Here is a 27,169-nt window from a genome sequence, read left to right on the forward strand (position 1 = left end):
GAATGCAAGGATTATTATTATAAGTCCTGTAGCGCAGTGGTTAGAGGAGTCACCTCTCAAGCTGGAGGTTGTGGTTTCAATCATGTGAGGACCTTGAGCTCACAGTGCAGATTGATTCCCGCACAGCTCTGTTACACAGCTTGCAAACCAACAAGTGACCGTGTCTCTCTACACTGAACACTGTGGAAACCTGGCTTTAATTCCTGCAGAGCGAAACCTTAGGCAAGTTTTGTTACTCTACACACGGCTCTGTTTACCTATCAGTAAGTAGGAACCCGCTTGTTAGTCGATTAGTGGATTGCTTTCCGGGGGTAATAATCCCTCAAAAAAAAATTAGGCCACCTAATCCACGACTGATTATGGGACAGTGCCGCGTTTCGCCCACAAAGTAGTCATTACACTTTACAGTATATCCTGTGAAGCACTTTGAGATGTCTCAAATGCGAGGATTATACTATTATTATTATTTCAGATTTCCAGCATTATTATTATTATTATTATTATTATCATCATCTGCGGTATTTGGCTTTTTGTCCAAACTTACGAATTGTGCGATTTAGAGTGCAACAGCGCCTTATGCCGGAGAGAACTGGTACTGGCACCCACCGAGAAATAAAAGTGCAGCTCTCGTCACACCGCACGTCACGAGCCGGGAATCACCTCCCAACATCAGCTTCATCTCAAACTGACATCATCACACACGTACACGCACACGCACACACACGCAACTGATATACAGACACACACACACACACACACTCACGCGCACCTGACTCACTGACGCACTGATCACACACCACACTGCGACCGCAGAACCGACCCGCTCAAAAAAAACCTGGCGACCGCAGTTCGCACTTTATAGCACCTTCGAAGAATAATAATAATAATAATAATAATCCTTGCGTCGAGACGTCTCAAAGCGCTTCGCAGGACGTGCTGTAAAGTGAATTGACTGCGCTCGGTGGGCGAGACAGCTCAGAAGCGTTTCGCAGGCACGGGTTGACCGGGAGCCCGGCGGGCGGGGCGGGCGGGGCGGAGGGAGGGAGGGGTACAGGTTTCGCCCCGCCCTGCCCCGCCCCGGGAATGGTACCCGGGGCCTCTCGCTTGCGAGTCGAGTGCTCTAACCACTTCACCGTAGGACTCCGCAAATTAAGAACAAGGTTACCAGGGGGAGGGGGGGGGTCAGGACAGGACAGTGGGACTCAGTTAAATAGCAGCTCGATGGGGGGGGGGGGAGGGGGAGGGGAAGAGAGAGAGAGAGAGGCGGTGAGTTCAGACACTTCGCCATCACCACCGCCCCCCCTCAGTGGCTGCTGATGCCTCACTGTCGGAAAGCGGCTGCTGATGCCTCACTGTCGGAAAGCGGCTGTCGCAAAGCGGGCGGATGAACGCCTCACTGCCGGAAAGTGCGGGAGCGTCGCTGTGTTTACCGTCACCGGGAGCGGGAGGACGACGCGGAAGATGGCGGATCCTTACCTGGAGGTGGAGGAGCCGAGTGACGATGAGGATGAAGAGGCAGTGAGGTGCGGCCCCTCACTTGAATTAAACTGTGATTAAATTAGCATTTCTGTAATTATTTGAGATAAACACTATCTGTGTCGGGGGTGTGATTGTGTGTCTGTCTCTGTGTGTGTGTGTGTGTGTGTCTGTCTCTGTGTGTCTGTATCTCTGTGTGTGTGTCTGTGTGTGTGTGTCTTTGTGTGTGTGTCTGTCTGTGTGTGTCTGTCTGTCTGTCTGTCTGTCTGTGTGTGTCGGTCTATCTCTGTGTGTGTGTCGGTCTGTCTCTGTGTGTGTGTCTGTCTGTCTCTGTGTGTCTGTCTGTCTGTCTGTCTGTCTCTGTGTGTGTGTCTGTCTGTCTCTGTGTGTGTGTCTGTGTGTGTGTCTGTCTCTGTGTGTCTGTCTCTGTATCTGTGTGTGTGTCTGTCTGTCTCTGTGCGTGTGTGGGTCTGTCTGCGTGTGTGGGTCTTTCTGTCTGTCTGTGTGTGTGTGTGTGTGTCTATCTGTGTGTATGTTTGTCTGTCTGTGTGTATGTTTGTCTGTCTGTGTGTATGTTTGTCTGTGTGTGTGCCTATCTGCCTGCTTGTCTGCGTGTGTCTGACTACCTGCAAGTCTAGCTGTCAGCCCGCGTGGGCGCCTGCCCGTCTGTGTCTGTGCATTTGTCTGTCTGCGATTGTGTCTCTGTGAGTGTATCTGCACGCGTGTGTGTGTGTGTCTGTCTGCGTAATGTCTTTCACTCTTTATCAGCTCTGAAGATGAGTTGGACATCCTCCTTCATGGCACCACTGAGCGCAAGCGCCGACTGCTGCGGGAGTACCTGACGGGGGAGAGCGAGGCCAGCGAGGATGAATTTGAGAAGGATATGGCCGCCGAGCTGGATTCCACGTTCCGGGCAATGGAGGGCACCTGGGCTCCCGCTGATGGTAAACTCAACATTGCCTCCCCATTCCCACCTCAGCGTCTAGCTCCGACACTGCTTAGAGCTCTGAGTCGATGCCCCGCCTGAAGGGTGCTGTATAAATGACAGTGATGTTACTCCTCTTCGACCGTGCCGTCGGTAACCCTCCTGCACCTACCCTCCACCCCTCCTGATCCCAACCACCATCTCGCGATTGAGATTGTTAACCAGAACACATGAAATATCCTTGTTTTAAAAGGTGCTTCTTCCAGCACTGGAGCCGCTCAGGCTCGGGGGCAGCCTGAGCCAAGGTACTACGATGACATTTACTTTGATTCAGACTCTGAGGATGAAGATGGACAGGGTAAGATTTAGGTTATTCTACCACCTTTATATTATGAAACATGGGGATGTGCAGTTACTGTTCTAGGATTCGAGACCATGTAGTCATTGCATTTATTTGGTGGGAAAACTCAAGACTTGCAGAAAATTGACTGGGGCTCAGTTGGATTCAAGTTCTGTGGTCACCCCTACATGAGTAAATGAGAGCACCGTGCTGCAATCCCGGTGAGCTGCGCCCTGACTTTCTGACACCACTTCATTCTGCACATAAGATTCATGGCCAAAGCTTCAGCACAGAGAGGGTGAGTGGGAGCTGGTGGCATTGACCAAGGCCACTTGCACACTTCACAGCAATAAAGTGCGGGGTGGGTTGGGGAGGTTGCGTTAGGAAAACAAAATCAAGTGAGCCACATTGCTTCCAACATGAGTGCGCCAGACAGGCTCAGTTAGCAGCACTCTCTCCTCTGACTCAAAATGTTGTGGGTTGAAATCCCACATCGGGACTTCAAACTCACATAGTTCTAGGATGACACTCCAGTACAGTGCTGAAAGAGTGCTGCATTGTTTCAGGTGCTGTCTTTCAGATGAGATGTTAAACCTAGGTGCAGTCTGCCTGTTCAGCTGGTGTTAAAGGCTCTATTGGAAAAGAGAAGGGAGTTTCTCTCAGTGATAAAATTGGTCACTTATTCACAGGTCACCACATTGCTGTGCACAAAATGGGTGCTGCACTACAGTAAATCCTGTGAAACATTTTGTGATGTCCTCCAGCTGTGAGAAGTGCTATAACAAATACAAGGATTAATATTATTGGGATTGTTCAAAACTAGAACTTCAGATTTATTAACTGTGGATCTCTCCAGTCATTACTTATCTTCTGGGCTGTTCCAGTGCTCCCAGAACAGTCTCTAATCAAGACCCAAGTTGTAAAGGAGGGGCCTGTGGGAAGGCCTCTTGCCCCGTGGGTGAGCGAATCGAGGAGGCCTGAATTGGATTCATTTTTTAAGTTGCATTAAAATAATTTTTTTGTGGTTTAAGAACTGACTGAATGTTTTCTTATTCAAAGAATAGCAACTCGAGAAGTTTTTACACTTCAGATGGCAGATTGCACTAATGCTGGCATTTTAATCTGTTAGAAGGTTCTGGTCCTGCTTCAAAGAAAAAATGTAAGAAAAGGCGGGTTCTGACAAACGATGAGCTGCTGTATGACCCCGAGCAGGACGAGAAGGACCAGGCCTGGGTGGACATGCAGAGACGCAGGTCAGTAACCAGTGGTCATTTCCTCTGTGTTTGGTGCTGATGGTAAGATTTCCTTTTGCAGCTGATCACATTTCAAGATAGTGGAACTGGGTCTCGTTATGTACTGATGTTCCCAGGCACTTCACCTTAACCTTCTAACTCTTTCTAACTGAGCCTCTAGTCCCTGGTAACATTCTAGGGAATCCATTGCATCTTTTCGGGCTATGCTCCAGATCTATTTGCCTTTTTATGGCATTACCTTCCATGAGTTGGAGGGGTGCACACAGCAACCAGACTAAAAACTGCGACACCACATAATTCGTCTCACAAGCGAGAGGACCTGTTTTTGATTTCCGGGCGGGGCAAAACCTTAGGCAAGTTTCCTTACTCTGGACGCCACTATTTACCTAGCAGTAAGTAGAAACCGGTTGTTAATGGATTGGTGGATCGTTTTCCGGTGGTACTTATCCCTTCAAAATAAGTAAATTTATAATAATAATTTGGTCATTCAGTGCACGACTGTTTGTGGGACACTGCTGTGCCAATTGGCTGCCACGTTTCGCTCACAAAATACAGTCAATTCACTTTACAATATATTCTGTGAAGCGATTTGAGACGTCTCAACAACGTGATAAAGTGCTAAAATAAATGCAAGAATTATTATTAATACCCTGTTACCTTTAGTGTATCAGCACACTAAAGCATCCGCTGTCCTTTACTTCAGTTTAAAATCCTACCAAACTGCCGGGGTTCAGCTTGTCTAACGCAGAATATTCTACCTTTGTAGCTATCGTGGCCTTAGCAGGAGACCGTCCAAAGAACAACCCACTGTGACCAGTGACGCTGTCCTGAACTGTCCATCCTGCATGACAACTCTGTGTCTGGACTGTCAGCGGTAAGCCTTCTGCAGATGCCAAACCTGCATGGAGCAGGACTCACTCTTACCTCAGAGCAGGGAAAGTGGTTTTAAAAATCTATCCCATTAATGACCAGCGTTTCTGGGTGAGGGCAGATCCTCGCGGGTAGTCATAACTAGACTGTTAGCTCAACTGTTTGTCAGTTTCGCCCACAAAATATACAGTCAGTTCGCTTTGAAACGTCTCGAAGACATGATAAGGCGCTATATGAAATGCAAGGATTACTATTATTATTGCTGGTTTACAGGTAACTGAGTGAGGCCCCCAACCCCACCCCAGCGTTCTAACTATTAATTTATATGTTCCATTTTTAGTTTTAGATAATATGGTTGTCATCGCGTTTTTTGGTCACTCTGTATAAGTTTAACATTACCTTTACCTCTTTGCTTTTATATTTCATACTCCTATTTATAAACCCTAGTATTCCGTTTGCTTTCTTAACAGCTTTGTCCACCTTCTTTACGGATCAAAATAAATTTTTCACTTTCCTTACAGGCACGAGCTGTACCCTGGCCAGTACAGAGCTATGTTTGTAATGAACTGTATCATTAATAGAGGAGAAGTTCTCAAATACAAGGAAGCAGCCAACAAGAAGAGAAGAAACTGGCGGAAAAAGGCTAAAGGTCCGATGGGAGAGGTGTCAGTGCCCCCACAGGGGAACGAGAATGAGGAAGCCTACCATCCTGTCAGATGTGCGGAATGCTCAGTAGAAGTGGCTGTCTTCGATAAGGATGAGGTGTATCATTTTTTTAACATCCTAGCCAGCCACTGTTGAGCACCATTTTCAACCCTTGTTCAAAGAATGGACAAGATGCTTTGAATATTTTACACATTGAACTTTTCTTAAATTTTCTTAATGGAAATCAGTACAAAAAAGTAGACATTATTAACAAGCTCACATTTGGGTATTCTCAGTTGATATTGGACTGATTTGAAGTCACTTCATCCCCCCTCCCACCCACGCACACCATTAGTATTTTTTTTATCACCTGCAATCCTAATATCATAATGGTATCAAATGGTTCCACATTTCTGACAGTGATATGTGAATGGAATGGATGTTTCAGTCTGAATTCTGCTAAAATGTAGTGTGGAGCCAGGTCTAGACCTCAATAAACTCACCAATTGGTTGAATTCCCATCAATCCAGCCCTTTCTCCCTCATTCGCACCAACTCCAGTCCCACAGCTGGAGCTACATCTGGCTCATTCCCCCAAACTCAGAGTCTGATTCTGATGGGAACAGCATTCCATTCCCAAATATCTCATCACGCTCAGATTATCTGCTAGAGACCGAGATCCTTTCCTATCCCCTCATCGGCCTTCCCAACTCTTCCCTTAACAAGCTGCAGATCATCCAAAATTCTGCAACTTGTGTACTCTCGAGCACCAGGCTCCATGACCCCATCACTCTCACTCTCACCCGACTCCACTGGCTCCCCACTCCTCAGGATTGAATTCAAGATCCTTGTCCTCACTTTCAAGGCCATCCATGGCCATGCCCCCTCCTGACCTGTTGACTCCCTACCAACCTGCCCGCTCCCTCTGTTCAGCAAGCTCTGGCCTGCTCCATGTCTCCCGCCTGATCCGCCCGACCATCGGCGGCCGGGCTTTCAGCCTCTCTGCCGCCACACTCTGGAACTCCATCCCACACGACTGGGTGGGGGGACTGGGAGAGACTAGGCTGGGCACCGCTCAATAACCGGGTGTGGGTGAGCGAACCTGGGAGAGGCCACCCCCCACCCCAACAGTTGGCAATGGGGCGACGTGCACCTGGGAGAGAACGAGGCGGAGACGGGGTGCGGAAACGGTAGAAGCAATCACCGGCCCCCTTTGTGAAGACAAAATACTGCGGGTGCTGGAAATCTGAAATAAAAACAGAAGTCGCTGGGAACACGCAGCGGGTCAGGACAGCATCTACGGAGAGAGGAAAATGAGTTAATGTTTCAGGTCTATGACCTTCCGTCAGAACTATGTGACCCTGAGCAGTGTGGCCACTTGTCTCTCCGAAACGACTGTGAAGCTACTTGTTTCCAAACAAATTAAATAGATATATTTATATTTATATCCTTTGACTGTTTGGTCATTTCAAGGCTGGTCAACAATCATATTTAATACCCAAGTCAGGGCGGGCTGTGATTGGTGGAGCCGGGGGCTGGGCTGTGATTGGCGGGGCCTGGAGCTGGTCTGTGATTGGCGGGGCTGGAGCTGGCCTGTGATTGGCGGGTCCGGAGCTGGTCTGTGATTGGCGGGGCTGGCCTGTGATGGGCGGGGCTGGAGCTGGCCTGTGATTGGCGGGTCCGGGACTGGGCTGTGATTGGCTGGGCGGAGGCGGGAGCGGCGGTTGGTCTCGCGGGCCGCGCCAGAGCCGCGAGTTGCCGTCACGTGGTGGGTGTCGCTCGCCGGCTTCAGTGGCCGTCATTTCCAGACCGTCGACAGCAGAGCGGCGGGTGGAGAGGGTGAGGCTCGGGGGGGGGAAGCGTTAGACCGCGGGCTCTGAAGCGCTTTCAGTCCGAATGGGGCTGAGCGCTAACCCCCCTCCACCCCCTCCAGTCAGCGTCAACTTATGGGACCTTTGAGGAGAAACGTCGAGTTTCCCGCTAAACACTCACCGTCCGTCGAGGCCGCTCGCTCGCGGGCCTCGCCCCCCCCCCCCCCCCCACCCGGACCCCCACCCGGTGCTCGGTGTCGAGCTGCGCCACTCTTCAGCGCTCCCAAGACATTGTTGTTGTTGTTGTTGAATCTTGTTGTTGTTGTTGTTGTGGTGGTGGTGGATTAACCCGAACTCTTGAGGTTTACGCGAAAGGGGGTTCTGCTTTTCAGGCCATTTTTTTTTTCAAGATAAAAAAAAGAGCGGAAAGAAAGAACCTTCTTCAGTTCCCTCTGCTTTCCCCCCCGCCCGCCGCATCCCGACTCGGCCAAGCCTTCAGCATTGCACTGCTGAGTCACAGTCTTGCAGGGCCCGACCCCGGGAGACGGGAGACAGGGAGGCAAACAGAGGCAGGCGGAGTTGAGGGGACTTGCCCAACCTTTCACCCCCGCGCGGGAATGAGACCCAGGTCCTCTTAGCTTGCAAGGTGAGCGCTCAAACCACGACGCTACGGGACTCCATGTAGCGAAGAGAGACGCAGAGACACTTATAAACACTCACACATACAGAGTGAAGAGACATGCGTGCACATTCACACAGAGACCGCATGAACACTCATAAACACTTAAACGTACCTAAGGCCTTCTTCACCTGAACCCCTGTTGTGTTTCATCTTGTTTGACATATTCAGTGATTAATCTCACCTTGGTCCTCTTGCTCAACAATCACATTGCTGCTCACACTCACTTGCAAATCAGTTCATACTCTAGCACTTCCCCACTTCTCCAACCTACTTCTCTACCCACCCCCTTCTCTCAGCCAGATTCGGCCGGACCTCCGCACATTCTTTCCTCCATTGGTGGCTGTGCTTGTCGCCACTATGCCCCCAAACTCTGGAACTCCTTGCCTCAAATCCCTCTGCCCCCATCTTGCCCTTCTTCAGATTACACCTGAAGACCTTCCTCTTCAACTGTGCCTTGGATTACCTCCCATCTCTCCCTGACTCAGCGTCAAGCTCCACCACTCCAAGAAGTGACCCATATGAAGGGCACTATATAAATGCAAGTTGCTGTTACAATATTTTCACTAATGATCTGATTAAACAAACAAAGTATCTGCTTCAATATCCTGTATAAGTGAATAATTCTGAGTTTTATAAATTAGGAGAGAAATTATTGACAAAGTGAAATTACGAAGATGCATACTGGACAAGAAGTTCAGGTAATTGGAATATGTGCTGTCATGTATATTCTCCTTGAAAAATGTATTTCATCCACAAAATACAGTTACTACATTTTACACAATAAATCCTGCGAGTCACTTCGAGATGTGCTCCTGATGTAAACGGTGCTTAATCAAATGTAAGGATTATTTTGTGAGATGAATATTTTTGAAAGCAATATTACATAATTATATTGCATGGTAAGGGATGTGTGTACGAGTTGCGAATGCTCTCACGTGTTTCATGCTGAGCTGTGATGCCCCCCAGAAATCTTGCAGGGTGTACCCGGTGAGGGCTTAAACCCACGCTTGTCAGATGTCAAATAACTAACTAATGTATCCTCCTTGGATGGAAGGTAAGCAGGATTTCCTGGGAGCTGAACTCCAAGCTGGCAACGGAATATCGGAATTGAGCCCACCCTCTGCAGGTCTCGGTAGTCCGGTTCTGAGCCAGGCAGGTCTGCAGTAATCGAGGGAACTGCTGTTGACAGCACAGCAGCTTGGTTCATTGGCAGGACTTGGACCAGGCACTGGGGAAGGGACTCTTCCCACTCAACTCCCGTTAACCCTGCAAGCCAAAACCCAAAGAGGTAGGTAGGGTGGACCTACCCCTTAGGGCTGGACAAGCAGCAGGAAAGTTTGCCAGGCAGTACTCTAAATAACTCTGAAGATTTTAAGCTGCACCAAATACTTATCATAAGTAACCTCAGCCTTGAGGTGTTTTGGCAGTAGCATACATGGTTGGAAAACATAATTTCAGCACCTGTTCATGAGCTTGGGTCAATTTAGGTTCCATGTGTCAAGAAATCCTTTTAAGAGATCATTCAGAACTTTGCATCTCCTGGCTCCTCATCCTCCAGAGGAGAGAGTTCAACATACTAGTCTTTGTCTTCAAGGCTCTCCACAGCCTTGCTCATTCCTACTTCTGTGACCTGCTAATCCCATATCAACCTGTCCTCTCCCTCCGCTTGGCAGGCTCCGGCCTGCTCCACGTCTCCACGTCAGTAATATTATTAATCTTGTACAGGTTATTAGAGTATTGTGATGAAGGAATGATCTGATGTCAGAATAATTTTATTGCTTGCAGCTGGAAAAGTTAATCGATGATGCCATTAAAAGAAGGTCTTTTAAGTCACTGGAAGAACTACAGGAAGAAAGTAATGAGAGTGTGTCTTGTAAATGCAGCAAACAGCTGATACACAAGCTGAATAAACTCATTCAGAGGGTAAGGAACAATTAAACTATCACAGGCAATTTATTTTTCTTTGTTAGAGGCTCTCTTTTTGTAGTTTTCATGAATGGACAAAGAAGTAGGTTTCAAAACGGAGCTTGAACAAGATGAGGTTAGGAGCTAGTCGGAGGGACTCTGGGAAGGGATTCCAGAGATTCGGAGTGAGGGTAATGTCAATAGTGTTTTTCATGTTCTTTGCATACAGTTTAACCTCCATAGGATAATCTTACTGCATCAGTTATTACAGTGTAAAACTCCCTCCACCATTCCTGATCCAACCCCCAGCTTGGGTCCAAATTCGTGACTGTCCAGCGACTTGGGATGTCCTACCGACATGAACGATGCTATACAGATGTAATTTGTTGTTGCTGAAAAATTGAAATTATCTTTTCTATTTTAGGAATTGAGTAAAAAAGAAGTCAGGAATGTCTCACTGTTGCTAAATTGCATTCAAAGATATGGGCGAAGCATGACTATACTAGGTGAAGATGGCTTGACTACAATGATAAAACAAGGGCTGGTTCACAAGATAAGTGATGAATTAACAACTACGTTTTACTGTATTATGTGTTTCTAAAAAAGCTTTTATTTGTTTTGCTGCAGGTCTATACAAATTTGCATTTTTAAAAGGGAAAGAAAATCAAGAAGTGGCATTTCTGAATTGTTGTCTTTCTCCATCAGAGCTTTAAGGCATCAAAATATAAACATTTGCTGTATTAAAGGGAACAACAAGTCCCTTTCACAGCTATTTTTTTAAGTCACTTTTTAATTTTTAATCTCATTTCCTAGTTTTCTCCCTATGTGTTCCGGATGAGAAGTGATGCCCCGTCTGCCTACTTAAGTGGATATTAAAGACCCTGTGGTACTTTTCTCTCATTATCCTGGCCAGCATAGATAAAATCAGTCATTCACTTTGTGGCTGTTGTGGGCCACAACTGTGCATAATTTGGCTGGGGAATTCGCCTACAAAGAGTAACTACACAGTAAATCTTGTGAAGCTTCGCGACCACATCACTCCCACCCTCATTCACCTCCACTGGCTTCCCATCCCCCAGAGGATCGAATTCAAGATCTTCATCCTCACCTACAAGGCCATTCACAGCCCCGCTCCCTCCTACCTCTCCGACCTACTATCCCCCTACCTACCTGCCCGTACCCTCCGTTCCTCTGGCTCCGGTTTGCTCCACATCCCCCGCCCCAACCGCCCTATCATCGGTGGCCGGGCCTTCAGCCTCTCAGCCCCGAGGCTCTGGAACTCCATCCCCCAGTGCCTTCGCCGCTTCCTCCCTTTCCTCCTTCAAGGCCGGTCTCAAGACCTTTCTCTTTGACCGTGCCTTCAGCTCCCCTCTCGACTCTCTACCCCCTCCTCGCTCCCTCCCTTCCCTCCCCTCAACCTGACCATTTCCCCCCCTGCTCGGGTCCTGACCCAACTGTCCAGCACCTTGGGACATCCTCCCGACGTGAAAGGCGCTCTATAAATGGAATCTTGTTGTTGTTGAACTGCTTTGAGACGCCTCAATGATGTGATGAAGTGCTGTAACTGCAAGAATTATTATATATCACTTCATATTTTTACTGCTTATCTTGTTCCCTCTTTGATCCAGCCTCAGTAGTCACCTTGGTAATGAATTACAAAATCTGTTAATCTGCTGCGTGAAGAAAGACTTCTCTCCTTTGCCTTAATTTTTCTGTAAACAATTCTGAGAAAATACTCCTTTCCACTGTTTTTCAACTGCAGTTTTTACATACCTGCCATGTCATGTCTCATTTTTTAAAAAAAACTTTAAACACCTCTATTGTATCCCCTCTCAATCTTTTTGGCTTCAGTGGAAAAAAAATCTCTATTTTGCTCAGCCTCTCTTTTATTTCCCTGCATGGAGCAGTATCATCCTGATAAAGCTCCTATGTGCATGAAAGGTGTCTCTGAAGAATGAGAAACAAACAAGTAGGTGCTATATTACCCATTATAGGGTAATATACCAAGTATCAATCCAAATAAAGAATTATAATGAAATTAGCAAATAATCTTATATACATAGACTTCATAATTAACATGAATATAATTGTTTTTTTCTTTACATGGTCTCATGGTTTGAAAAGACAAGAGCAATCTGGGCAGAAGGAGGGAAAGAAAAAAGTGATGCACTCATAAATCTTGCTGAAGATTTCTTTGATGCCTTAATGGTAATTAGAATATTTGAAGCAACCTTGCTTATTGTATAAGCATCTCAAAATGAACATATGAAATTGCAACATTTGTTCTTCAGTCGCACAGTAATCCATACAGCACCATTACCCGCTCTGCCTTTCCCCACCTCTGAAATATTGCTAGGCTCCGCCACTGTCCTTCACCGCAGGCCGCCGAAACCCTCATCCATGTGTTAATCACATCCAGACTCGACTACGCAAACTGCTTGCTTGTCGCACTCCCCAACGCCTCCCTCTACAGGCTGCAGATCATCCAGAACTCTGCAGCCCGTGTCCTCTCCCGCACCAGGAACCGTGGCCCCATCCTCGCCCAACTCCACTGGCTGCCCATCACTCTGAATACAGTTCAAGAGCCTGGTCCTCAAAATGTATTTTACCTGATCTTAATGTGGTAGAGATTGGAAGCCATTGGTGAGGAATAATGGGTGGTTACTTGTTTCCTATTATATAGGAATGCATATAAGATAAATAATAATAATCCTTGCATTTGATATAGCGCTTTTTCACGTCTTCTAGACGTCTCAAAGTGCTTCACAGGATATACTGTAAAGTGAATTGACTGTATTCACTTCAGCAGTGACTGCAGCAGTCAATTGCGCACAGTAGTGTCTCACAAACAGTCGTGGATTGAAGTGACCAATTTATTATTTTTTTCTTGAGGGAATATTATCAGGTGTGTTGAGTAAGAAAACTTGCTCAAGGTTTTGCCTTGCCGGGAATTGAGCCCAGGTCTCTCGCTTGCGAGGCGAGTGCTCTAACCACTGAGCTACAGGACTCCACATGGGGTAGGAGATGACTACCTCACAGCTTAAATAAACCACTTTGCTGCCTGAAAATGTACTTTTGTTTTAGAATTTCCTAAAATCAGCACTCTTTAGGCATGAGAGTAAGCTTTATAATACCCTCTCACTCAGAAGGCACTATACCAAATGTAAAGATTATTTTATTTTCTAAGAATCTGAAATCACACAAACACTCATTTCAGTCTGGTTTGAAAATGGTAAATGTTTATTATAAAGTTGTCCTCTCCTTAGACAGTAAGAATTGTTAACTAAGTACAATAAAAAAAGTTACGACAATAAAATATGTGATCAAATATGTTATTTTACATGCTGTCAGATTTATATTGAAGTTATTCAATTCTGTTATTAGAACGAATTAATATTGAACTAAATATTAATTATTGTAACCTATCTTTTCTAGGTTGTGTTTGATGCAAACAGTGAAGGTATGTACATAACACTAGAATAATACATATTTAAGCTTAATTAAGGTGTACTATATGTAGTTATCATAATAATATTATCATGAGACAGCTGTATTACAGAAATAGAGTACAGAGTACAATGTACAATAAAAAATCTGAATGTATTGATATGCCATTAATTTTGTAGTCATTGATAACCAATCAAGCTTTGATTGCTCTAACTCATGTTATACAGTCCTACTTTCCTACTTACTGCTTGGTAAAAAATGGTGTGTGGAGTAAGGAAACTGAAGGAAAGAAGTACATGATGAAATTGTTAATGTTCTATCAAGTGTGATAGATGGGTGAATGAATAATAATAATCCTTGCATTTGATATAGCGCCTTATCACGTCTTCGGATGTCGCAAAGCGCTTCACAGAATACACTGTAATGTGAATGGACTGTATATTTTGTGGGTGAAACGTGGCAGCCATTTGCCCACAGCAGTTATTTGCCCAAATAGTTGTGAATTCAGTGACCAATATTATTTTTTGGAAGCAATTATTACCCCTGGAAAGCGATCTGCCAATCAACTAAAAAACGGGTTCATACTTACTGCTAGGTAAACAGAGGCAAGTGAAGTAAGAAAACCTGCCCAACGTTTTGCCCTGCCGGGGATCGAACCCAGGTCTCTCACTTGTGAGACAAGTGTTCTATCCACTGAGCTACAGGACTCCAAAAGAATACAGTTTGCAGCAGGCGTAGAGACAACCAGCAAGATCTGGGGGCTTTACAGCTAAAGGGTTGGGGTAATCTGGTCACCGTGTTCAGAAGAACCATCTTGTTTGCCAACATTACCTCTGTTTTTTAATCAAATAATCTTTGCAGTCTGTGAATGAAGATTTAACCTTTAATAAAGGAACTCCATATCCACATACAAGACCATCTCATTCCTACTAATCACAACGTTTGTTGAGTTTGCATATAAACTGTTGGCACAATCAGAATAACAATTTTGCACCTGGAATCTTCAAATGCATTCAATTGTATTTTAGTACTTGCACATTTCAACCAGTAGAGGGATCATTTGTACAGTGTGAGGAGATATTCTATCTGGCTCTAGATTTACTCTTAATTATGTAGAGTATCATAATGTGCAGAATTTGAATATCAGCACTTGGAAGCTATATAGTCTAAGCCTGGGATATGCAACATTGTCAGATGAGCTGTCCTTCAGTTGAGAAATTAAACCAAGGTCCTGTTTGTCTATTCAGGTGGACATAAAGATCTCTTGGCACTGTTGGAAAAGGGAAAGGAGTTTCACCCTGTATCCTGGCCAACAATCCCCCAAATAAAAATGGGCATTTATTTTGTGGCTGTTTGTGGGTCACTGTTGTGCACACATTGATTGCTGTGTTTGCCCTCAAAATACACAGTCACTTCACTTTACAATATATCCTGTGAATTGCTTTGAAATGTCCGCCCAACATGAAACTCGGTATTTAAAGTGTAAAGATTGTAATAAATACTGCCTTAATTTTTACTTTTAAGAATGGGCTGTTTTAAAGCGCACTGTGTAGTGATGGAGCTGCTTGGCTTTTTGCGTGCATTTTGAATTGTTTGGTAATTACTGTAAATGTCAGGGTCAATATCCCCAACAAAGCACGTTAAAAGATTTTGCTGTATCTACTTTGTTCTTATATCCACAACGGGGACAGTTTCCATTAGTGAGGGTATCAGACTGAGCAGGTAAAGCTAAATTATTACAGTTTCTATTACCAGCTGATTTTGATAGTAATTTTTTTTATTGTACAATTGTCTTTTTTTCTGAACAGGAAGATGTCAGGTGCTTGATACATTCCTTCATCGAATAGGCTGCTTAGTCACTGATCCTGATATTAATATATGTATTCAAGAAGAGGTAAAATAAAAATTGCTGTAATGCCGATTATTTTAGAATTAATTAAGTCATTTTGAACTGGTTATGTATTTTAATACATGTTTTTTAAAGTTGTAAAAGTACATTTGATAAACAGACAGTTTTATGGGTTTGACGAATTAGACTGAAATAACGTTAGAGAAAACATATGCGTGTTTAAAGTTGCTTGTTCTCCCAAGATGTTGCTATAACAACAATAACAAATTTAGATAAGCATCTTTATCATTCACAAGCAAGACTGCAGCAGCAGATGCTGAATGGCGTTCAGGGTATTTTCTTGGCTTAATGTTTTGACAATAATGCTTTTTCAGGCCCTTGCTTTGGTGAAAATGATTATTAAAAATGACGTCTTGTTTCACTTTACTTGCAACACCAGACAGATAACCAATTGAAAATCCTGGATTGAAGGTGTCAATAATTTTTAATTCTGACTATCTGCCCAAAATTTAGGGCATTCGGAAAATGAACATCATGCTAGGTCAGATGCTACTTAACGACAGGAAAACAATCCTTTCATCTGACGAAATGCAACTTCTGATGTGAGTAATTAGAAGTAAGCTTTTCCCCCTTGGAATGTTGTGTTTCTGAGTCAAAAGATTGTTGTTTCAACACCTTTTTGTTGGTCCTTGAACTCATAGTCAGAGACATTCTAGTCAAACAATAGGGGAGCACTGCATTGATGGAGGTACTTTTGTTTAGGCAAGGTGTTCACACCCATTTGGGTGGGTTTTTTGTTTACTGTGGTTGGAAAAACGGCTTTGGACGCGTGCCTAAGTTTAAAAAATTTTTAAATTTAAACCTGCAAAAGTGAGGACGTACTTGAGTGAGGATGGAACAGAGTGGGAATCCTGAGCAGGAATTTGGTGAGAGTGGGAATTTGGTACAGAGGGAGAAAGAGGTGCATAATTATAAAATATATAATATTTATATTAAAATAATATAAAACATGTCTGGGAATATGGCAGGGCAGATGAGACCTGTTGCATGCACAATGTTTGTCATGTGGGAAATCCAGGATGCAGTGACGAACATATATGTAGGCTGCTCGAGCTTGAGTTCAGTTTTTCTGAGCTCGAGGAGAGGCTAGTGTCACTACATAGCATATGGGAGGCTGAAGAGTTCATGGATCGAACGTTTCAGGAAGTGGTCACCCCACAGCCCCAGAAGGTTCGGGAGAGTGAGTGGGTAACTACAAGGCATGGTAGGAAGAGAGACGGGCAGTCCAGAAATTCCCTGAGAGCGTGGCACTCAAACTGGTTCTCTACTGAATACAGGTGAGGATGATGAACCCTCTGGGGAAAGGGGTCAAAAGCAAATGGATGAACAGGGGGACCCAGGGAAGAGTTTTAATGTCTTGGAGTGAATGTGCGTAAATGCACGGATTATGACAAATAAGATTGGTGAGCTGCAGTCTCAAGTTGCTACATGGGTTTATGATGTAGTGGCAAAAACAGAGACCTGGCTCAAACAAGGGTAGGAATGGGAGCTGAATATTCCTGGCTACAATTTATTCAGGAGGATTAGGGAAGGAAAAAAAGGGGCAGTGGCAATATTGAGTAAAGACACAGTTATGGTCCTGGAAAAGGACGATGTGCTAGAGGATCTAAAAACAGAATCTATTTGGTTTGAGTTAATCTTGAAGGAGGCTAGGGAAGGGGCGATGCGGAGGCACTGCGGGATGGAGATCCAGAGGGTGTGGACAGAGAGGCAGAAGGCCCGCCTGCCAATGTGAAGCAGGCCGGAGCCCGATGAGCGGAGGTAGTGGGCAGGATGGTAGGGGGTTAGGAGGTTGCAGAGGTAGGGGAGCAAGTCCATGGAGGGCATTGAAGGTGGGGACAAGGATCTTGAACTGCATCCTCAGCAAAACAAGGTTTGCCTGGGACCCCGCAGACAAAAGCCGCTCCTCGGTAAAAAGGCTTATCTGGTAAAAACATGGCACAGACTATTTATCCTGAATAGTTTGATGTACGTGCAGATTTAGTGATATAGATCTTTGTAATTCTATGAAAGGTATTGAATGAGTAGAACTGAATAATAAAAAAATTATATAGCGCCTTTCATGTTAGGGGGTTGTCTCAAAGAGCTTCATAAGATTTACTGTAAAATGTACTGACTGTAGCACGAATCCATCATAGAATTCTTAGGGACAAAAATAATTTTGGCTTCATGTAGCATTGAAGAGTTTTTATTTTTGAGGCGAACATGGCAATCAATTTGCACACAGTGATGTCCCATAAACAGCAAGAAGTGAATGAGTCATTTATCTAGGAGATCATTGGTCAGGACACTGGGACAAATTCCCTTCTATTTTTGAGTAGTAGCATGGATCTTTAACATCCACCTGAATAGGCAGACGCACCTCAGTGTAATATTTTATCCAATGGATGGTAATTCTGACAATGCAGCACTCTTCCAGTAATGTATTGGATGTAACCTTAGATAGACGATGGCTCAAAGTCTTGAACCCACAATTTTCTGACTCAGAGTCAAGAGTGTTACCAATTGACTCGGACTGATACTTACCAAGGTTATTATTTGTTCTGTAATTCTAATGCAAAAATAATCTTATTTTGAAGAACTGAGAAATATAACTGAGAAATTCTACATTACCTGGAAGACCGTTTTGTCTTAACATTGGAGGTCACAGAGAATATTGGGAAATTCTGCTATTCACTCTTAATTTGGTTTCTTTTAAAGCGCTACAGAAAACCAGATTTAAAAAAAAGTAGGTTTAAGAATTTTCCGCAATTCTGCTGGCATTTTGGATTAGGTGGAATTCTAGATCTGTATTTGTTTTAAGATCTCAAAACAATTTTACCTTTTTTCTTACAGGAGTAATTTTGGGAAAAGGGTTTTGGATGCTGGTGGTAAGAAATTAAGTTCTTCAAATTGCTTTCTCTCATGTTTGAAGTTAGAGCATCAGCAAAGTTATAANTTTTTTATAAACCACTTTATTTACACAGCAAAGAGGCACGTAGCAATGCACACAATACATATAGCTTGAATGTTATTAACTTTTTGTGGCTGCTGTTGCTTTTAGTTTGGAATTTTGACTTATCTAGTAGACTTAGTTACTAGAACCTTGTGGTGACTGAGCTAGATAGTGCTGCTAGCCTCAGACGGTGTTTTTTTATTTTGTCAATATGAGCCACCTGGGAGGTCTATCAAAGATACAGCAGTCCAGTGCAGTATTTTTTTAAGATGTTCCTGAAAATGTTCCTGTGACCAATTCATTCAGAATTTAATAATCAATTTTCCATATTAACGAATTGACTCTTTATAGTTCTTTTGCCACCTAATTTCTTAATTTTGTATTGCAGATTATAATTTCCAGGTAGCCATTACTGAAGGGTTATGCAGAATGATGTCTGAGAGTCAGAGGAAAGAACTGGCTGACCAATGGTTCTGTATGGAGTTTGTTGCTAATGCGTTTAGGAGAATTAGAGATTCTGAATTTGAAACGGTATATAAAATAAATAAATAGATTTATTTCTGTTGGAAATTAGTATTCAGAAAGTACAGTTGTAGCTTTGTGTGGTCATTCAGTGGGTAAGAGCATGTTTAGTGAAAGCCTTCCAGAATGAGTTCTGATACTAATCTCAATAATGAATGAATGATTCTGATCTGTGCTTGTACTTGTTTCGATTTCAAAAGTTCACTGAGAGTTGATCTAAAAATTGGTAATTTCTGAATCCAGGCACTATTTTTCAATAAAGCTGAATTAATATTGCAGAAAGATAAGAAATGAGACAGACACGATAATATATTTTAAATAAAATTTACTCTTTCTGTGTTGACCTTGTGACTTAATTTATCAAATTATTTTGTTAATGAGACCAATAAGACTATAGCATTTTTTGTTCCTCGCAAGATTTTCACTATACTGCTCCTTATCGCTACACAATAGGCTCGATCTACTTCTTAAAGCTGTCAATAATTTAACACATTAATGATGCATTGCATAATTATATTTTTGCAAGATTATTAAATTAACTAAAATAGCAAACAAGATAAAAGTGGATGGAGGTTGCCTTTATTGTGTCCTTGAAGTTACCAGTAGTATTTTTCTGAACTATTATGAAGGGGAAAGATATTTATAGAATTGTGTGCCGCCCTTGTAAAATTAGGAGAATAATTTGTTAAGATTGTGAAAGGAGGAGGGAAATTAAACCAATGATTAATATTTATCAACGTTCTTAGGACTGTAGAAGATTTCTCAACCAGGTGAATGGAATGCTGGGAGAAAGGACAAGGTGAATTATATTTTATACTTCAGTTTATACTTTGCTTAAGTTTGGATCAGTGTAAGTGAGTACAAGTGCTGACAGTGATAAAATCATTACTCCTAGTAATAATAATAATCCTTGCATTTGATACAGCGCTTTTCATGTCTTCTAGACATTTCAAAGCGCTTCACAGAATATGCTGTAAAGTGATTTGACCGTATATTTGTGGCCAAAACGTGGCAGCCAATTGCACACAGCAGTGTCCCACAAACAGTCGTGGATTGAAAATGACCAATTTATTACTGTTTTTAGTTTTGGAGGGATTATTATCAGGTGTGTGGAGTAAGGAAACTTGCCCAAGGTTTTGCCCTGCCTGGAATTGAACCCAGGTGTCTCGCTTGCGAGACGAGTGCTCTAACCACTGAGCTACAGGACTCTAATAGAATAGTAATCGGATAAGTAAAATTAGGGCCCTTCACCACTACACATTGTAAGGTGACTCCAGTTCTAATCTTCATATTCCAAAAATCCAACCAAATTTCTTAGCTAGTCCTGACTTTGATGAAACAGGCCTATATATTGGCTCTTGGATAAATTCAACAGTTCCTGTACTACCTCTGTATATTGTATTCTTGTCACTGCTAACTCAAAACCTTGTTGATTCTTAAATTGTTGAACATCATCAGTGTCTGTACTGACTAACATTTAATAATGTCTGATCCCATTCTGCACCATTGTGTGAACTATATGGTGTCAGATAATAACTTAGGAATAAAATTGAGTACTCTTTCTGTGACTATTTTTGAATGCAACTATTTTACTGTCATAAAATGAGAAAGATAAAGGTAGTATTCAACTACATTAATTTCTAACTGACATTTGTTTCTTTTTGTATGCAGTGTTTTCACATTTCCTTGTCTGGAAGCATTTCTTGATAAATATGAGGTAAATTCAGCATTATGTTCCAATTAACTTAGTTGCCCACTGCAGTATTTTTTATCTTAGATGTGCCAAACGGTTATGTAGAGGTCACCAATGTGGAGAATTGTAAGTAATGTTTGTTAACACATTTTGAATGTCAACTTCAACTTTCATTTATATAGGAGGGCATCTTGGAATGTCAGGTTATTAGTTTTGTGAACTGACTTATACGATTTTAAAAAAGTGCACCCGACTTGGTGTCCTTTCAAACTGCAGAGCCAGAGCGTATCTAATTGCTCATAGCCTGGACCAATAGAAAAGTGCGCCCGCACCTTTTCTGCATTTCCCACCACAATGACCCTCGTCCGCCACAAACCTGCCAGAAATGTAATTTCTGGCCCGCGGGTTGCTTGCGCTATTTATCTGACGTCACCGTGGGTGGAGCGGCTCCGGACGCACATGCGCAGAGTGCAGCACAAGCGGCAAATGGGCTATACTCGGAGGTCCCACTGTTGTGATTGTGTGTGTGTGTGTGTGTGTGTCTGTGAGTGTGTCTATGTCTCTTCTGTATGTGTGTGTGTTTATGAGTGTCTCCGTGTGAGTGTCTGTTTCTGAGTGTGTGTGTCTCTGTATGTGAGTATGTGTCTGTGTCTCTGAGTGTGTGTGTGTGTGTCTCTGTCACAATGTGTGTGTTCTGTATCTCTGAGTGTGTGTGTGTCTTTTTTGTGTGTATGTGTGTGTGTCTCTCTCTTTCTGTCCCTGGGTCTGTGTGTCTCTCTGGGTCTGGTCTCTGTGTGTGGTATGCTCCTGTAGCCTTGCTGGTGTCTTCCCCCCACTTCCCCCCCCAAAAAGGTCACCAAATTTTTATTAAAGAAGCAATTAATTTTTTTTGCAACAATCTAATATGTGTTATTTCCTTTTGTTTAGTTTTCATCAACAAAGTGAAAAAATGTAGCAGCAAAATGTACTTCAACAGCACCAACCAACCCCCGCAATTTTCCCGCAGGTTTAGCAAAACCTGACACTATTCATCGAAGACGCACAAATCGCTCTACAATATTTTTACAATATGTCCGCACTTTTCTATTGACCGAGCTCAGCTCATTTCCCTAACACTGGGGATCATCTTTGTTGCTAATAGTTTGAATGAGGGGGTGTATTTGCTACATTACAATGTTGTGTATTAGTAGCACCAGATACGAATTACCAGTGGCTATAGCTAATAGATCTTGCTGCCAAGCCCAAGCATGAACTGGTCCAGTTGTATTATTTCATCTGCAAAGAATAAATTCCATGTAAGATAACATTTTAGAGTTAAATAATTAAACATGCAGTTTCATTAATGTTCTGATGCTGTTGTTTTTCAGCTGCAAATGCCATCTGATGATAAATTGGAAGAGTTCTGGATTGATTTCAATGTTGGCAGTAAAAGCATTTCCTTCTATGTTGTAACGGCAGAGGATGATGAGGTGAGGATCCTGAGCAGTAGTTCTGGACATTTATTAGGCATCGTATATTCTCAGGAGGGAGGGGAGATAAACTTTTTTTCTGTGGTCAAACTGACAGGGTGATATGGCTCTCGTCAGTACCTCCTCACCTTAAGTGCTGACAGCATCACTATTCATTGATGAAATCTCCACCTCACCAGTGCGGAAGCTTGGTGTCTTGTTCAATCCTCAACTGTCTTTCAAAATCCTCATCCTTGCTATGAATTGTTCTGCCTTATCCCACCTCCACCATTGCCTCTCCCCTCAGGCTGTCAAGACCCTTGTTCATGCTTTCATTAAGTCCTTAAGCGCTCAGGGACGCTACTCTACGTGAAAGCTGCTATATAAATGCAAGTTGTTGTTGTCCAAGTTGGCGATGCTAACTCCCTGCTTGCTGAGCTTCCCAAATCTTCCCTCCACAAGTTGAACATTGTTTAGAACTGTGCAGCTTGTGCCCTCTCCTGCATTAAGCTCTGTGAGCCGATCACCCCCATTCTTCCCCAGCTTCACTGGCTCCTCATCCCCCAGAAGATTGAGTTCAAGATCCTCATCCTCACTTTTAAACCCCTCCACGGTCTTGCTCCTCCCTTCCTACCTCTGCGGCCTGCTAAAACGTTACCAACCTGTCTGTTCCCTCCTCTCGGTGGGCACTGGCCTGCCCATGTCTCCGCTCTGCCTGTGATTGGGCCTTCTGCCCCCACCCTTTGGAACTCGATCCTGGAGTCCTTTCGCCACACCCCAACCCTTGCCTCCTTGCCCGTCTCAAGACTTTCCTCTTTGACCGTGCCTTTGGTCATCTCCACCTCCTTTACCCTCCATCCCTCTTGACTCCAACCCCCAGCTCAGGTGCAAACCCTTCACTGTCAATTGCCATGGAACATCCAATGTGAGAGATGCTATATAAATGCAATTTGTTGTGGTTGTTGTTGTTAGTGCCCCAACTTGTCCTCCAATTTGGAGAGCGCTGGGAAGTGGGCTTAATTTGGATACTCTTTCAAAGAGCTGGCATGGACACCATGAACCGAATGGCCTCCTTCTATGCTGTATAATTCTATTGGTTCATATTTGCTAACGCAGCATCGTCTCTGCAACTTCTGATTTGAAGCTTTATTTTTAAGACCTCTATTAGATATGCTTGTACCTTCCCTGTTGTAATAGGAAAAGACAATTTTTTTTATTCTAAACTAATAGCTGTGAACCGCTTTGGTTTATCAGTGATGCTTGCTGTTCATCTATGGCTTGTGTATGCCTAGTCATAATTACATGTTTGTTTTGTGAGAACTTCCTGTGGGGAGGATATTTGGCAACTCCTTTGACTTTGTGAGGTCAAAGGCTAGTGGAGATCAGCTGTGAGGAGAATATGGGATAATTTTATCCACGTTTCCTTTGGAACCTGCTGAACATTTCAAAATGTATAAGGAAGTCTGGAGTAAATGTGAGTTTTGTTACTTAAGGGAAAGGTTTCTAAGGACAGGCTAGAGGGGTATCTTGGTATAAATTGGTCCAATATGTTTGAGGTTTAAAGGTGGGTAGCAGTATTTTGTATAATAGAGATAGAATTTTCATCATGAACAATAACTTTAATATTTGGAAAAGGTGGAATATGGATGTTTTGGGAATTAAATAATTGATAACCACAAATAGAATTTGTCCATGTAGAATTGCCCAGTCTTTGATTTACAGAACTGAGGACATGATTAGACTAAATATTTTGTGCTTTTCAATCGCTGTGGAATTGCCAGGAAAGTTCACTTGGAATCAGATCAGCCAACTTTATTTTTCCTGCAAAGTAAAGAAACATTAGATAATGAGTCACTTTGGATTCATGTGGTGCATTTCTTGCTATTGAGTTCAAGAGCAGCATTAAAGAAAGCATGGGATGAGGTAGTGCACCAGCTTTTTTGTTCTTGCAATAGAGTGAGAGAGCTTAAGAAAAGGAAATCAAGATCTCTGAATGGAACCTGGGCACTGTGCAGAGTCACGGTCCACTGTTTGAGATGTACATTAATATAGTGACTAACAATTCATCTGTTTCTAGTTGCTGTTGAATAAACAGCATGTTTGAAGTAGATTGAAATGTTTTGTACTTAAAGTATTAAATAACCCTGTCCCTCACTTAAAGGAACCATTGTGGGAGACAGTCTGCATGCCCAAAGAAGAAGTTGAAAATTACAGCATAGAAGGTACAAGTATATCCAAATTTTATTTAATCATTAAAGCAGAAAAAATTGTTTTTCATCCATTTTATAACAACAATTTGAAATAGAATATGATTCAAATTGATTAACAAAGATTTCTGTGTAGTAAATAATGAATCTTTTGGGTGTGGGTAATTTCAGTGGCTACAAGACTCTTTGACCTTGCCTTCGTCATCCTCCCACCACAACCCCCTTGCTCTCCATCCCTCATGATGGAGGGATGGAGAGCATCCTCAACCCGCAGCTCGGGTGCAAACTCTTGACTATCCAGTGATTTGGGACATGCTCTCGAAGTGCAGGGGTTATATAAATGTAATTTATCGTTGTTGTTGCAATATCCACATTATACTAAACTATGTCCTCCCCAATGTCTTTGGCTGCAAACCCCAGGTTGGTGAGGCAATACTGACATGAACGGTACTACATAACTAAATTGTAATGTTGTAGTCTATAATAATAATAATCCTTGCATTTGATAGACGTCTCAAAGTGCTTCACAGAATATACAGAAAAGTGAATTGACTGTGTACTTGTGGGCGAAATACGGCAGCCAATTGCACACAACAGTGTCCCACAAATAGTTGTGGATTGAAGTGACCAATTTTCTTTTTTGGGGGGAACCAAAGAATCCAGTATAGAAATAGATTGACGCACAGACAGACATTTCATCGTAATCTATATTCAGCTGGGGGGACTTCTGTGGGAGGACTTTGTTCTTCAGTTTGATTTAATGAGCCTTCTCTCTTTTGTCTAGCATTCTTACTTATTCTTGAATGGTTTGATTTTCACTTAGGCATCTCTCTGGGAGTGCCTGTGCTATGATGCTAGACTTCAGACTTAGAACCAGAAGTCCCAAGTTTGAAATCCCAGCTTGACTTTTTTTTGTAGTGTCAAGTTTGCCATTTTTGGGGTGAAGGGAAAATTGTCAAAAGAAATGTTAAAAAAAACTACTGCTGCTATTAGACAATAACTTCTAAGTTGCACAAGTGTTTCTTTGATGACATTCTGTTTAATAGACAGAAGAAGAGTTGCATACTAAACTACAGTAACTCAAAAAGATATACGTGTCCTATCTTTTTTATTCAGTTGATGTTTTAAAACCAAAGTTATTGACTATTTTGAACTGAAGATAATCATGTGTTCATTTGAAGAATTTGTTTTAGCAATGTTACAGAAGATATGAATGATATCAATTGAACACAATTGAATGATAACAGCAATTGAACACAGCACTTGCTGATGAGATCTGGAGCTGGATTGTATAGTTATGTGAATCCCTGCTAGTAAACCAATTTTCCCATTTGGTGCAACATATGATTGGAGGATTGATCTTAGTAGCCGATGAATACTTGAGTTTGAATCATCATGTTTTTCATATTAATATTTATGATTTTTTTTAAAAATGTAATGGATAGCCTGCAGTTTGCTTCCTTGTATCTACAGTATCCATGTTCTTATAGAAGTGCAAAGGTGAAGATAACTGAATGGCCTGTCATTGTAACAATTAAAGTGATTTCTTCAACTGACACTGTTGGATATGTTGCTGCAGAGCTAATTTCTTTGCTTGGCAAGCCATTGATTTACTTCATTGCAAACTAAAACATTGTGGAGAAAAGAACATATTTTCATTATTCTCTGTAGATGCATGCCTCCAGCTTGCCTGGTGGAGAAATTTATAGAGGTTGAAGCAATAGAAATGCAAGGATTAAAACAGCAATATTGGCCTGACTATTAGGTGTCTTATTCTTTCGAAGAAGTTACTACTTAAATGGACACTCTGTGAAACACAAGGTTAGCTTTGTATTGCATATACATTGTATACACGATACAAAGCTATGTATGTATTGTGGAGTCCTGTAGCTCGCCTGGCAAGCAAGAGACCTGGGTTCGATTCCCGGCAGGGTGAAACCTTGGGCAAGTTTTCTTACTCCACACACCTGATAATAATCCCTCAAGAAGAAAAAAATAATTTGGTCACTCAACCTACGACTGTTTGTGGACACTGCTGTGTGTAATTGGCTGCTGCGTTTCGCCCACAAAATATACAGCGTATTCTGTGAAGAGCTTTGAGACGTCTAGAAGATGTGAAAAGCGCTATATCAAATGCAAGGATTATTATTATCTTACCAGTAAACCAAGTTCTGTCTGTTGCTTAACCTCAGTTCTTAATTAACATTTACTATTTAGGAATCTTTACATACTGTACTTAACAAGTGATTTCATTGCTTGTGCACTTCCTTGAATTTTAATTATGCTATGCTCTTGACTAAACAGTAAAAGATGGGAAGAAGTTGCTTGCTATTAACATGAAAAATCCACTCAGAATTGGAATCAATGAAGGAATTGAGATACTGATATATTTTGATTTGACTTTGGATGTTATCAGTACTCTACAAAAGGTTTATGGTTGCAGTAAATTCAAGGTGGGTTTTTCTGCTATGATGGTTTAATTCTATTTTTTTAAAAGAAAGTATTTTTGGACCTTTGTCAAGTAGTTATTAAGATTGCGACTATAGAATAGAGGAATGTATGAAGGGTAGCTTCCTAGAGTGCTTAACAATGGTGGAGCTTGACTCCCAGCTTGTTTTGTGGGGGGGGTAAGGTGGTCGTAGAGGAAGGCTTTCAGGAATTTCAGGCATTTAATGAAAAGGTATTTAATGAAAAGATTTGGGAGGACTGAAGGATAAAATGCATGAATTTAAGATTATAATCAGGAAAGAGGGGAAAAATCTACTTTGATCTCTGCCAAACATATTGCAGAAGGCTAATTCCTGCTTGTAGAATCATAGAACAGTAGAAAGTTATCAGAATCATGGAATTATACTGCACAGAAGGAGGCCATTCGGCCCATCGTGTCTGTGCCGGCTCTTTTAAAAGAGCTATCCAAATCAATCCCGCTCTCCCCATAGCCCTGCAAACTTGTCCTCCACAAATAATTATCTACTTCTCTCTTTAAAGTTATTATCGAACCACCATCCAGTGGAAATAGTTTCTCCTTTTCACCCTATCAAATCTCTTAATTTTGAAAATTTCTATTAAGTCTCCTCTTAACCTTCTATGCTCCAAGGAGAA

At 42.6% G+C, this 27,169-nt stretch overlaps 2 protein-coding genes across 3 annotated transcripts in view; both read left to right on the plus strand.

The window, feature by feature from the left end:
- The first annotated feature begins 1,377 nt into the window (after positions 1-1,377).
- Positions 1,378-6,034, plus strand: LOC103171738 (e2f-associated phosphoprotein). The gene is made up of 6 exons (XM_007884529.2): positions 1,378-1,523; positions 2,245-2,420; positions 2,655-2,759; positions 3,871-3,994; positions 4,761-4,868; positions 5,386-6,034. Exons 1-6 carry the CDS (start codon positions 1,462-1,464, stop codon positions 5,663-5,665), a joined length of 855 nt encoding a protein of 284 aa, XP_007882720.2. The 5' UTR covers positions 1,378-1,461; the 3' UTR covers positions 5,666-6,034.
- A 1,202-nt stretch (positions 6,035-7,236) lies between these two features.
- LOC103171724 (synaptonemal complex protein 2) overlaps positions 7,237-27,169 on the plus strand; it is a 55,835-nt gene continuing 35,902 nt past the window's right edge. For both annotated transcript variants that reach the window (XM_042341850.1, XM_042341851.1), the window contains exons 1-15: positions 7,237-7,347; positions 8,643-8,699; positions 9,787-9,924; positions 10,331-10,459; positions 12,010-12,114; positions 13,342-13,366; positions 15,162-15,247; positions 15,716-15,804; positions 18,098-18,132; positions 18,586-18,728; positions 19,466-19,518; positions 20,391-20,436; positions 21,780-21,881; positions 24,022-24,082; positions 26,372-26,520. In XM_042341850.1, the coding sequence (XP_042197784.1) occupies positions 8,676-8,699; positions 9,787-9,924; positions 10,331-10,459; positions 12,010-12,114; positions 13,342-13,366; positions 15,162-15,247; positions 15,716-15,804; positions 18,098-18,132; positions 18,586-18,728; positions 19,466-19,518; positions 20,391-20,436; positions 21,780-21,881; positions 24,022-24,082; positions 26,372-26,520 (1,185 nt within the window). In that variant the 5' untranslated portion in view covers positions 7,237-7,347; positions 8,643-8,675. The remainder of the gene's footprint in view (positions 7,348-8,642; positions 8,700-9,786; positions 9,925-10,330; positions 10,460-12,009; positions 12,115-13,341; positions 13,367-15,161; positions 15,248-15,715; positions 15,805-18,097; positions 18,133-18,585; positions 18,729-19,465; positions 19,519-20,390; positions 20,437-21,779; positions 21,882-24,021; positions 24,083-26,371; positions 26,521-27,169) is intronic.

This window comes from Callorhinchus milii, unplaced genomic scaffold, assembly GCF_018977255.1.
Source record: "Callorhinchus milii isolate IMCB2004 unplaced genomic scaffold, IMCB_Cmil_1.0 Scaffold18, whole genome shotgun sequence".
NCBI lineage: Eukaryota > Metazoa > Chordata > Chondrichthyes > Chimaeriformes > Callorhinchidae > Callorhinchus > Callorhinchus milii.

Excerpts from the sequence above, each read along its gene's own strand:
- LOC103171738 (XM_007884529.2), top strand. The coding sequence starts at position 1,462 with ATGGCGGATCCTTACCTGGAGGTGGAGGAGCCGAGTGACGATGAGGAT. Across the intron at positions 2,760-3,870 it reads TGAGGATGAAGATGGACAGG|AAGGTTCTGGTCCTGCTTCA; the intron begins GTAAGATTTAGG and ends TTAATCTGTTAG. Across the intron at positions 3,995-4,760 it reads GTGGACATGCAGAGACGCAG|CTATCGTGGCCTTAGCAGGA; the intron begins GTCAGTAACCAG and ends CTACCTTTGTAG.